General features: G+C 40.4%; 2 protein-coding genes across 2 annotated transcripts; one reads left to right on the plus strand and one right to left on the minus strand.

Moving 5' to 3' along the window:
- Positions 1–493: 493 nt before the first annotated feature.
- LOC106133535 (mitochondrial-processing peptidase subunit beta) lies at positions 494–2,182 on the plus strand. The gene has a single exon (XM_013333306.2). The coding sequence runs from the start codon at positions 602–604 to the stop codon at positions 2,000–2,002; it is 1,401 nt and encodes a 466-aa protein (XP_013188760.1). The 5' UTR covers positions 494–601; the 3' UTR covers positions 2,003–2,182.
- LOC106133533 (conserved oligomeric Golgi complex subunit 3) lies at positions 1,938–12,111 on the minus strand. The gene is made up of 12 exons (XM_013333305.2): positions 11,887–12,111; positions 11,514–11,705; positions 10,978–11,104; positions 10,314–10,462; positions 9,485–9,744; positions 8,221–8,439; positions 7,521–7,660; positions 6,245–6,405; positions 5,231–5,454; positions 4,649–5,060; positions 3,364–3,546; positions 1,938–2,734 (listed from the first exon to the last, which is right to left on the minus strand). The coding sequence occupies exons 1-12, from the start codon at positions 12,034–12,036 to the stop codon at positions 2,471–2,473; spliced, it is 2,481 nt and encodes an 826-aa protein (XP_013188759.2). The 5' UTR covers positions 12,037–12,111; the 3' UTR covers positions 1,938–2,470.
- Positions 12,112–12,994: the final 883 nt, after the last annotated feature.

The following is a 12,994-nucleotide window of genomic DNA, read 5'->3' on the forward strand; positions in this document are numbered from 1 at the left end:
GAGAGGAACCCGTAGGACAATCGAGATCTTGATCGATTGTCCTCAGATCCTTATTCGATCAATTTTTATAAACTGACTTCCACACCTTCACTAGTTTCCCCATAAAGGCTACGGGGGAACCTAACCCGTATCATGGTAAAACATGCAGATGCCTGAATGTGCAGGTTACCTGAGGGAGTTTTTTCTCACCGTGTGAGCGTCAGTTAGAATTCAAACTAATGTACATAACTTAGAAAAAGAGTCATTGGTATAGAATAAGCAGGGATGCAGAATTGTTATATTTAAAAAATTACCGATTTTTTGCCCCACAAACTTTTTATTTCAAAATGATCGCATTACTAACTTATATGCAAAGAATGTTTTTTTGTCATCAGTTGACTTTCATGAATTAATTAGTGATATTGGACCATCGGTATGCACTATGCATCTCGGTAAGAGATAGGCATACTACAGTACTACCACGGAAGGAACGAACGAAATGAACTCTTTTCTTTTCTCTATGATTTTTGACATTTGACGTAACATTTCTGTTCTTATTGCCCATTTTATTACGTAAATCGGAGGGCAAAATTTCCGATAAAGTGCAAGGATTTCAAGAAAAATGTTGACCGTAGCTTCGACTTTGAGACTAGTCTCAAAACAGGGTAATCAGGTACGCCTCTTGGCTACTGCCGCTGGCCACAAACAGGTGCTAGTAAATGTACCTCCGACAAAGCTTACAGTGCTCGATAATGGAATCCGCGTTGCCTCCGAGGATTCCGGCGCTCCTACAGCTACTGTAGGATTATGGATCGACGCAGGTTCAAGGTATGAAACCTCAAAGAACAATGGGGTCGCCCATTTCCTTGAACACATGGCTTTCAAAGGCACCACCAAAAGATCTCAGACAGATCTGGAATTGCTTGTTGAAAACATGGGAGCACATTTAAACGCCTATACGTCTCGAGAACAGACCGTATTCTACGCGAAGTGCCTCGCGAACGATGTGCCCGCTGCAATTGAAATCCTTGCTGATATCATACAGAACTCTTCACTTGCTGAACCCGAAATCGAACGAGAACGCGGTGTTATACTGCGGGAGATGCAGGACGTCGAAAGCAACCTCCAGGAAGTTGTGTTTGACCATCTTCATGCTACTGCTTTCCAAGGAACACCTCTAGGCCAAACTATCCTTGGGCCAACCAAGAATATTAAGAAAATCTCTAAAGCTGACCTCCAGGCATACATCAAAAATCACTACCAACCCACTCGTATTGTGCTTTCTGGAGCTGGTGGAGTAGAGCACGAGAAACTAGTTGACCTTGCTAAGAAGCACTTCAGTGGATTGAAGAATACTGCTGCGCCTGTTGAGTTGGCACCATGCCGTTACACTGGTTCAGAAATCCGTGTCAGAGATGACTCAATGCCTCTAGCTCACATTGCTGTGGCCGTAGAGGGCGCTGGCTGGACTGACGCTGATAACATTCCTCTCATGGTAGCCAATACTCTTATTGGAGCTTGGGACCGTTCACAGGGTGGCGGTGGCAACAATGCCTCCTACCTCGCCCGTGCTGCATCCTGCGAGAACCTCTGCCATAGTTTCCAGTCTTTCAACACATGCTACAAAGACACTGGTCTATGGGGCATTTACTTTGTGGCTGAACCTTTACAAATTGAGGACATGCTGTACAACATTCAGAAAGAATGGATGAAGCTGTGTACGTCTGTCACGGAGGGAGAGGTTGAGCGTGCCAAGAACTTGTTGAAAACTAACATGCTCCTCCAGCTTGATGGAACTACCCCAGTTTGTGAAGACATTGGTCGCCAGATGCTTTGCTACAACAGGCGTATTCCAATCCACGAGCTTGATGCCCGCATCAACTCGGTATCTGTTCAGAATGTCCGCGATGTCTGCTTCAAATACTTGTTTGACCGTTGTCCTGCTGTTGCTGGCGTAGGTCCAGTAGAAGGCCTCCCTGAATACACAAGGATTCGTGGTGGAATGTACTGGGCCAGAGCATAAGTTGTCGTAGTGTATTTTAGAATTCTTATTTAAATCAATGATTAAGAAAAACACATTAAAAACTTCACCTAATGTCTGTTGTTTTATTGAAATAAAACAAATGTCTTTGGTGTAATTGTGTATTTATTATAGAAGATGTAAGTAAATAAAATGTGTAAATAAACCAATTTGTTTTTAAAATATGAGTTTATTTAAAAAAATACCTTTCTTCTAAGTTTCAAACTTGCTATTCCATTTTCCACATTATATAATACAACCCAAACTTAACATGATACTCCTAGGTAGGTATTTAAAATAAAAGTACATATTCAATAAATTATAGGATATATTACTATATGAAGATATACATTCATTATTTCAAGATTAATTAATCCAAGTAACTATAAATAAACATAGATCTTCACCTCCTTCATACATGCTCTTTAATCTCGGTAATTACATAAATTATACTGCAAGTTTTGTGCTCATTTACACATCAATAGTCTTGGAACTCTCTTGAGGTTTATCACTGCTCTCCTGCACACTGGCAACACTGGGCTTGCGGACGGTGCTCGTCTTCCTCTTTTTGCCGTATGGCAACACCGGTTCGCCGTGACTTATCAGACTTGCCGAGGAGATGAACACGGAAACTTGTTCCGGTGTAGGACACGCCACGATCAGTCTATCTTCGTAGGAGAAGTCAGCGTTGTTCAGCATTTGCTCCATTTGCACGAAGAAGCCCACCACGTTATTCTGTTGATAAATTATATAGCACAAAATGAATAGGCTCATAAACTTGGAATTCTTATTTTAGGCGATAGGCTATTCTATTCAATGTGGCTTTTCATACTACCGCACTTGGGATATAGACCTGATTGTATTTATGTATGTAGCACACACATATAAGACGTCGAAAATTTTCGCATATATTTCTTTTTGCTTTGAGATGTTAACAAATTTGTATTCAATACTTTATGATTTACTTTGAGAGTTAATGAAATATGTACAAATACTATAAAAAAAATCCACATTCAGCTGTATGGCTTCATGGTGGAATTGAAATTGAAAAAGTGACACGTTGCTATCCGAGCATGTACAAGAAGAATAACAAACTTAATAGCCTTTCCCTTAATCGGCTTATACGACATCCACGGGTATATATAATATGTATAAAGTGCCGAGAACCACACGTATAATAATATTGTGATTCGTTTATCTTAACGGTAACCTTGATGTAATATGAATTTGGTTCCCATGAAAATGTTACTGAAATTTGACCGAAGACGCTTTGTGTGAGAACTGGTCCGCTAAGGCCCCACCCATAGCGGACCCTTTGATGATAATCGTTCATATAAATAAGAAGTACTCTATATTAAATTTACCCTTATTGGCCTGAAGAGGATGAACTCAGTTTCCTTATTAGCCAAATAGAGTTGCATAGAGCGCTGTAATGGAGCGAGCTGAGCCTTGATCCGTCTCTGGGCTTCCTTCACCACGACCGCTATTTCTTCAGGGCTCGCCCACGGCTGACTCTTCAATTGCTCGATTGGATTGAAGGCTTGGGCCTGGCAATAATTGAAAACGTATTAAAAATAAATTGTCTGAAAAGAGAACTGCCTCCAATCGATATCCTTCCTTTTTGAAGTCTAACCACATCAAAATCGGTTCAGCGAATACAGACAGGTCAAACTGAGAACCTTTTTATTTGAAGGCGGTTATAAAAATCTATTAGTGTCATATTCATAAAATTTTTCAGTGCATAAAACAAATGATTAACCTTGGACCTGTAAGCTAACATCTAAAAATACAATTGGAAAATGCTATATTGAAAGTGAAAGTCAAAACAAAGTTTACTGTGAAAAGCACTGTTTGTATGAGGTATCGATATTATAATTATTATTATTTCTTTTTGGCGTGTCGACATCAGTCCAACAACAATTATAATTATTACAGCCTTATCGGTGATTGTCATCAGATCATCCCGGTTGATGGTGTAAGGGCACAGAGTCACACGCCAATCATAGCGAAGAACATGACGCGCTCAGCCAATAGCAGCGAAGAGTCTAAATCGCGATTACAAAGATTTCACGGATTTGAGCATAAATATAACCTACTTAACATTGTCTGTCGCGCGGTTCCCCAGGCATCACACCTAGCTTGAGGGAAGATCTTCCCTTTGGTGGCGGTCGAGCCGAATCATCGTTCCCACTACAACTGAACTAAACATACAACTGCTTTTATATCCAAAATTACATACATAAACATACATACATAAAATCACGCCTCTTTCCCGGAGGCAGAGACTACCTCTTTCCCGGAGGCAGAGACTACCTCTTTCCACTTGCCACGATCTCTGCACACTTCCTTCGCTTAATCCATATTCATAACTCTCTTCATGCAAGCTCGGCGGTTTCGGGTACTCTTGACCTGACCCTTTACCAGGACGTACTTAATTTGATCAAGATACGTTCGTCTAGGTCTTCCCACTCCGACCTTTCCCTCCACACTCTCCTTGTATATCTGCTTAGTCAACCTGCTTTCATTCATCCTCTCCACATGACCAAACCATCTTAACATACCCTTTTCTATTCCTGTAACTACAACTTCTTTCAAATCACAACATTCCCTTATCACTTAACATACAACTGCTTTCATATCCAAAATTACCTTTTCCATAAAACTGATCAGCGGCCCAGCCAGCACTTCAGTCGCATCCCTGATGAACACTTCGCAACTAGTCTTCAGTTGTCTATCCACCTCTTTCCTCGAATCCAGAAGATGTTCCTTCACCATCGGCGTACCCTCCAACAGGAACTCCAACAACGCATTGTTACTGTTCAAAGAAAATATCTGCCTAGGTTTTTGTATCAGACCGTAAGCTGCGTTTTTAACATTACTGAAGTCTAAAGTCGTCTCTTTGATTATGAAATCCACTTGGAATGGAGCGATTTGTTCTCGTAGTATTAACAGATGTTTAATTTGGAAGAGTTCGCCGTCTATGGTTGTTTTGTCCGCGCTGATCTGTTTGGCGGCGTTGTCTATGCTCTGCACGCAGAGAGATATCGCTTCTTGGGCCAACCTGAAATTTAAAAAAAAACGCATTTATTGAATGGGCACAATTACAAAAACTCTTTATATTTTTCTTTAAGCCTGAACAAAACCGCTGGTGTTCTCCAGGCCGGGTAGCTGCCGAAAAGACCAACCTATATTGGTTGATTTCCTATGTCCACGTGAAATAGACTAACTTACCCCTGGAACACCTTCCTCTCCAGACATCTATAAAGCCTGGACAAAGCGGCTAGAGTTCTCCTCACAGCCGGGTACCACATGCCGTGCAGATCCGCCGGGGAGGCTTGGGCACGGCGCTCCATCGCAGCGGCCACTTCTTGGGAAGTCGCGGATATATCGGACGTCATAGAGTTGCGGGAGTCGCTTCGTTTCAGACTCTGCTCTTGGATAGATAGGGCGATTTGCTGGAAAAAAATAATAATAATTACTATTAACATGGGCGTAAGAAGGAGCGATTCCCTGCACTTTAGAACAAGATCACTCCGTCTCCTTCTTACGAATGTCATAAACAAGCGTCTATGAGAGTAATGACATTCTTCTAGTGCAGTTTTTACCCTGATCCGATATAGGTTAGGTTCGTTAGGTTGTTACGGAGGTTGGACGGGAGTCGCTTCGTGTAAAAACCTGAATCATGGTCCAAAGGCGCTCTCCGGGCTCCTCTTAAGAGGTGAGGATGTAACTGGGTTAATACCGGCCAGGAGAATGAAAACATATATAAAAGGATAATGACGGCCTCTGTAGCGCAGCGGTAGTGCCTTTGTCTGTGACACCGGAGGTCCCGGTTTCGAAACCCGGCCTGATGAGAAACGAACTTTCTCCGATTGACCTGGGTATTGGATGTTTATCTGTATAAGTATTTATTATAAAATATAGTATCGTTGAGTTAGTATCTCGTGACACAAGTCTCGAACTTACTTCGCGGCTGTAGGCAACCTTCTTGGCATACGCCATAGCAACGGTTGCCATGATGTTGTTTGTAAGAGAGATGTCAAAAAATAATTTTTATTGTTAGATGTTCTGAATTTATACGTTGAATAATATAGTGATTTTTAACTGATTATTTCTCTCCTCTTTTCTCCTTCTTTCTTCTGTAGGAATAAATAACTTTTATGACTATACTTCCTACAGAGGCTACCTAGATCCGTGCAATTTGTCCCGTATATATAATATATATGTATGTATATACATACGTACCTCCATCATCTCCAGCTTGTCGGGGTAGGCCAGGTCGCCGCGCGCCGGCCGGTACAGCAGCACGTCGGCGCGCAGGTGCACGTGCGCGCGGAACACCAGCCGCTCCTGCGCGTCCTGGAGCAACGCGCGCGCCACAGCGCCTAAAGCTCCGAGGGTTGCCGCTGAAATTGACTTCAAAAGTTTAATTGTCATTCTCTTTATTTAAAAGATGTACATACATACATATGATCACGTCTATATCCCTAGCAGGGTAAACAGAGCCACAAGGCTTGAAAAGACTGAATGGCCACGTTCAGCTATTTGGCTTAATGATAGAATTGAGATTCAAATAGTGACAGGTTGCTAGCCCATCGCCTAAAAGGAGAAAACCAAGTTTGTTAGCCTATCCCATAGTCGCCTTTTACGATATCCATGGGAAAGAGATGGAATGGTCCTATTCTTTTTTGTATTGGTGCCGGGAACCACACGGCACCTGAAATTAACATCAAAAGTTTTATTGTCATTCTGTTTATTTAAAAAGATGTGTGGCGAAATCCAAACGCCATAAGTCACAAAAATAGAATCACGCGACGCTATCACTGATAAACAGCGAAAAACCTAAATCGCGCAAGCAAAGTTTTCGCGGATTGGAGCTATATATATACATTATACATATATATATACAATCTCCGACACAACATCGTCGGAGACGCGGTTCCCCAGGCGTAACACCTAGCCTGGTGGAAGATCTTCCCTTTGGTGGCGGTCGAGCCGAATCATCGCTCCCGCTACAGATGTATTTAAAATAAATTAAATTAAAATTTCTATCTGTGAATGTGGCTTGGATGAAGCAAATCTCAGTCATATAATTTTCTGCTGTCCCAAACTTGTGGTCCATCTTTGTAACATAATTCCTAATAACTATCCCCATTTTAATAAAGACATTCAATTCATTTCTTTCACTTGTCCACACTAGTTTCTTTATTATTATTGCAAAGTTCCTAACTAAATTATAACGAAAAGTCCAGTGGAAGCCATAATAAAGAAAAGAAAGAAAGAAAAATAAAGATGTAGACCTTCAGAAGGGGAATGACAGAGATAGCACATACAGGTGAGAGCAGGACAGCGATGTCCATTTCTCTTGACTCACTCACATCCTCGCTATTCGCATATTAATACGACGTCAGATAGTATTTTAAAAAAAGCGAATCAGTACAGCATCAAGACTTTCTCTCTAAATATCTACTATACAGACAAACCGTTACAGACAGACTGGACGTATGTATATATAACTCACGGTCATTGTTAACTTGCTCCTCGATGAGCTCAAGCCGCAATATTACACAGAGCTCAGCGAGCGTTTCCAAATGGTTGATGTGGATGATGTGAGGCCGCAGTGTCTCGTACAAACCGTTGCAGAGCGATTGGAGGTATTCGCTGAAAGAGAAAGAATAATATTGATATGAGGTATTAGAATAAGTTTATAGGCTTATCTTATATACTGCCGAAAGAAGAAACAAGATAAAAAAATCGGTTGTCGGTAAAGTCGGTTTACTGACGATAGTTGAACGTGACAACGTCTTAAGTAAATACTGATGGAATGGTAGAATTTTCCAAAAAAAAAAAATTAATTTGTTTATTACATTTGCATCTACATATATAGAGAAGGAGGTATACGCTGCCGAACGCGAAAGCCGATTGTGCCTTTTTGTCGCCCGCGCTCTCGCTTGCACTTCAAGCCTTCCATGCAGGAACGCCTCAGAGCGAGGTAACGCCGCATGAGTCATGTTTCATGGTGCGTGCAACCTCCTCAATCGAATCCTAAGACGATGTCCCGTCAAAAAGATAATCGCTCGTTCCGCGCTCTCGCTTGCACTTCAAGCCTTCCATGCAGGAACGCCTCAGAGCGAGGTAACGCCGCATGAGTCATGTTTCATCGTGCGTGCGACCTCCTCAATCGAACCATAAGACGTTGTGACGTCACAAGGATAACTTACTCGAGCGCCGGAGACGGGTTGCTAAAGAAGTGCGCGTACAAAGCGCACTCGTCCCGGCACGCGTGCGCCAACAGCGAGCACGACGTGCGCAGCAGCGTGCAGTGGTCCCGTAGGTGGGTGCCGGCCGCCGCCGCCAGCGCCGCGGCCGTGGGCGCGCCCGCCACGCGGCGGCGGCAGCGGGCGTACTCCCGCTGGAGATCCGATAGCAGGGACGCGTAGCTGGAACGTTACAAATATAATATTATATTATACAAGTTACTCCAGTAAATATCCTTACGAGTATTTTATTAATCCTTATTGAGATTGTCTTCGTTTTTAATATACATATGGTCACGTCTATATCCCTTGCGGGGTAGACAGAGCCAACAGTCTTGAGCGGACTGATAGGCCACGTTCAGCTATTTGGCTTTAAGATAGAATTGAGATTCGTAAAGTGACAGGTTGCTAGCCCATCGCCTTAAAAAAGAATCTCAAGTTTGTAAGCCTATCCCTTAGTCGCCTTTTACGACATCCATGGGAGAGAGATGGGAGTGGTCCTATTCTTTAAAAAAAAATTCTTTTGCGCAATTACATCGTTGTCACTTATAAAAGTGGTTTTATTGTATACAAGAGGCCGCCCGCGACTTCGTCCGCTTTAAAACCCTATCATAACGTAACAATCAATCCCGCGGGAACTCCGGCATAAAAAGTAGCCTGTGTTATTCTGGGTCTTCAGCTACCTAAACCTAATACCAAATTTCATCGTGATCGGTTCAGTAGTTTTTGCGTGAAAGAGTAACAAACATCCATACCGTCATAATGACATACAAACTTTCGCATTTATAATATAAGTAGGATTGTATTTGAATTTTTAACTTGGGATTCTTCTCAGGCGATGGGCTAGCAACCTGTCACTAGTTGAATCTCAATTCTATCTTAAAGCCAAATAGCTGAACGTGGCCTATCAGTCTTTACAAGACTGTTGGCTCTGTCTACCCCGCAAGGGATATAGACGTGACAATATGTATGTATGTATGTAATTTTTTTTTAATTTTATGGCGCGAAAATTTTTATCTATCACAACGTGCCAACTGAACCCGCGTACTAGGACTGTCCGCTATTAGGAGCGAGATTTCAAGAGACATCTCAATACTATCAATAAGCCAAATAGCTGAACGTGGTCGATCAGTCTTTTCAAGACTGTTGGCTTTGTCTACCCCACAAGGGATATAGACGTGACCATATGTATGTATTATATATTTCAAGAGACATTATGTTTACTCACTCAGGATTGCCTTCAGCCCTCTTCTCAATCTCAGTTATAACCATCTTCAGCTTCGGCGCAGCAGCTTGAAACTTCCCAAAGTACACAGCGTATGCCGTATCCATAATCTCCTGTTCCGTCGGCCCCTCGTCTTTGGGCGCCAGCACTTGCTCTGTGGCGTGGTTCAGTACATGCGTGACGTAAGAGCGGACGAGGGATATCGCCCGGCTTTGTAGGTGGCGGTATTTGACCAGGTATGTGTGGGATTCTTTGAAGGTGCTCTGGAATGAAATGGTTGTTTGAGATAAATTGGAACTTTGGATTTTTAAACACAAGTCACACATCCACATAACGTCTTTATTGGTGAGACCGCGACTTTAGTCATATAGGATACAAAAGCCACATACATACATACATACATACAATCACGCCTCTTTCCCGGAGGGGTAGGCAGAGACTACCTCTTTCCACTTGCCACGATCTCTGCATACTTCTTTCGCTTCGTCCACATTCATAACTCTCTTCATACAAGCTCGGCGGTTTCGTTACAAAAGCCACATTCAGTAGAATATTAAAATAATAAGATCTTTGCAAACACTATCCACATAAAAATTTATCGATCGTCATCTTAGGGTATCCGCCATTATCATGCAGTATTGCAGCCATAGTGATTAGACATGGCATAGGTATGCTGAAATTCACACAGTTACGATGTTAGGCATCAACTCTGGAAGGATAATTTAATTAGACTGAAGTAAAGCAAATCTGTTGCTGCCCTTACATATATTTTATTCATGACCTATATTCATCATGACCTGCTATAAAAGATAGATATAGAGGTACATCTTACATTAACTCTCATATAGTCAAGGCACTCGTCAATCTTCGCTAACACTATGAAGAAAGCGTCACTGTTCACAGACATCGTTGGACTGTTGAGTCTCTGTGACAGGTGTTCCACTTGAGTGAAGTAATGCAATTTGTGTTTTATGTCTTCACCTGTAAATGAGCGAAATCAAAGACCTTATTTATAGTGTCTATTTTAGTTGTGAAGAACACAGAGTCTGCCTCTGATCATTGACTAAATTCAGATGGATTGTCTTCCGTTTGTTTTTGTAATAATGTAAGCAGGCATATGACCATGTACTTTAGTTGGATCTTTGGCATTTTAAATTCTATATTACCATCTCTAAGCAATCTCCCACAATATACAATTTAATGGAAAGTAAAATTTTAGTTAAATATGACTATAGGTATTAGAATAAAGGTATTTTATTTAATTTAATATAGTCTGTAGGTTCCTGATGCAGGAAATCTTTTTTTATGGTTAACATTAATCACTACATATTAACAAGCCACTCTATTTTCTCTGTCTGTATGTATGGTCTAATCTTGGAAAGCTTCGTGTAAATTTGTTCCTGTTTGACATGTTGTTCTTCAATCTATACATGGAACTTGGGTAAAGCAGGAGCAAGTTGCTTGTAAAATATAATTATGAACTTATATTAACTTACCTATGCTAGAAAGTTTATTCTGATCAGCCAGCAATTGCTCACTCATCATGTGCAGAGCATTAGTCTTGTTGGAGACAAGATTATATTGCTCTGACAACTTCTTGAGGTCAGCCATGGTTGCACCTATCTGTAAATTTTGATAAGATACATTCATCACACCACTCTTTGAGGAAAAGACAGGGATGTTATATCTTTTTCTTGAAACTGTTTATTATTTATTTAAAACTTTACTGAACCTCAAATGGAGTTAATGCCAATAGCATTCTCTACCAATCAACCTTTAGAAAATAGCAAACAAATAATCGGTGTCAATTTAAAAGTCAGAAAAAAAATTATATATACGATTGTTTCATTCATATACATAAATAAATAAGCATATAGAGAAACATACATTAATATTGTTCACATAAATAAGAGATCAGTTTATGTTAAGAGCACTTATCACAGTTTTACAGACCAGTAGGTTGCCACTTTTATTACTCTTACTCTATAGTTTTTGAGGCCATGCCACACTAGTAATGTTATTAACAATTTACCTGATCGGTGAGTGAAACACACTCATTTCTTCTGTCCTCCAATTGCTTATAATAAGTCTCATATGGTGCATCATCAGCATTTACCAAGCTCTCACTGAGGCTTTCATACCATTCCAGAAAGTCATATGTGGTGTCCACTTTTGGGATTGAGGATAGTATTGTAGACTCGTCTAACTCTGTTCTATTGGCATCCTGGAATTTTTTTATTTAGCATAAGGTGACTATCATAATAATAGGGAGGTTTACATGCATGGTGTTGTTTCTGTGCATTTAAACTTTTATCTACAAATTTCACTTACAGTTCTTGATTTAAATCATTCATAATTTTATTAAAGCTAAAGGAAGTATTAGAAGAATAAACTGAAAAGCGAACCTCTTCTCCGGCAACATAATTTCCAGTTACTAAGGCTTCCAAATCGAGTATAGCTTCCCTTTGCTCTGATGTAAGTGGTGCCAAAGGATTGTCAGAAGCTTCCCAGAGTAACAGTTTGCTTTGTATTTCTTTCAAACTCATATTATCCATGATAGTGTTTTATTAATAATCAAATTTACTAAACCATTGAAATCATTGACACATCATTGTTTATCTGTCAAAAATAAAGATTTGACATTTGTTTGTTTGACATTTTATTTTGAAATTTAACTTTTTTTTGCACATGGGTCTATGTGTCTATGCATGAATTGCGTGAATGTTGAATCTGCTGATGAATAGATGGCATCATTGTTACATAAATCTAAACAGGACTTTGTACTTTAATTCCCACTTTAAAATTTAACCGTAAAATTTTAGCGTTTACGTATTTGTTGATTGATTTATTATTGATACTTAATGCACATTTTTCAAAAACTGACGCAATTTACATATGTAACATCAGGAAATTAGGCTGAGAGCCATCTGTAACAAAACCGTAATGTTCTCACATGTAGCCCAAGACCAGTCTTTGGCCTAAACAAACAGATGGCGCTTATAACAGACAATGACACCGCTTTATCCCTATCAAAGATGTCGCTAGCAGTAAAATGGAGTAGCTATCAGAAATTCATTAAAAATCCTCAACGTGAAAAAATCTCATAGAGGTTTGTACCGCCTATTATTAATTAAGTAGAGTTCAATTTAAGTGATCCAGTAAAAGGTAAGTTCTACTTTGTATGATATGTGGGCTAAGCGGAATTTTAGACTTGATTCAGATGAACTGGTAGAGTTCGATAGCTTATAATTTCTAGTAAAATTCGCTGCGATAACTTTTGTTTAAAATAAGCACTTTTCTTGGCAAATTAAGGAATAATTTCATTATTAATAACCTCCTAGTTTCAGTTGCGTCCTTACTATTCTAGAAAAGAGGCCGGTTACAGAACTACTTATCCCATGTAATAGTATCAAGTTGTAGGTCAAGTCCAAGCCAGGGCTAGCTTCTCTGACTAATGGGTCGCGGCAATTGCCAGGGGGATTCGGACCCAACACTAACGCTTGAAAAACATAT

Source organism: Amyelois transitella, chromosome 3 (assembly GCF_032362555.1).
Source record: "Amyelois transitella isolate CPQ chromosome 3, ilAmyTran1.1, whole genome shotgun sequence".
In the NCBI taxonomy this organism is placed as follows: domain Eukaryota; kingdom Metazoa; phylum Arthropoda; class Insecta; order Lepidoptera; family Pyralidae; genus Amyelois; species Amyelois transitella.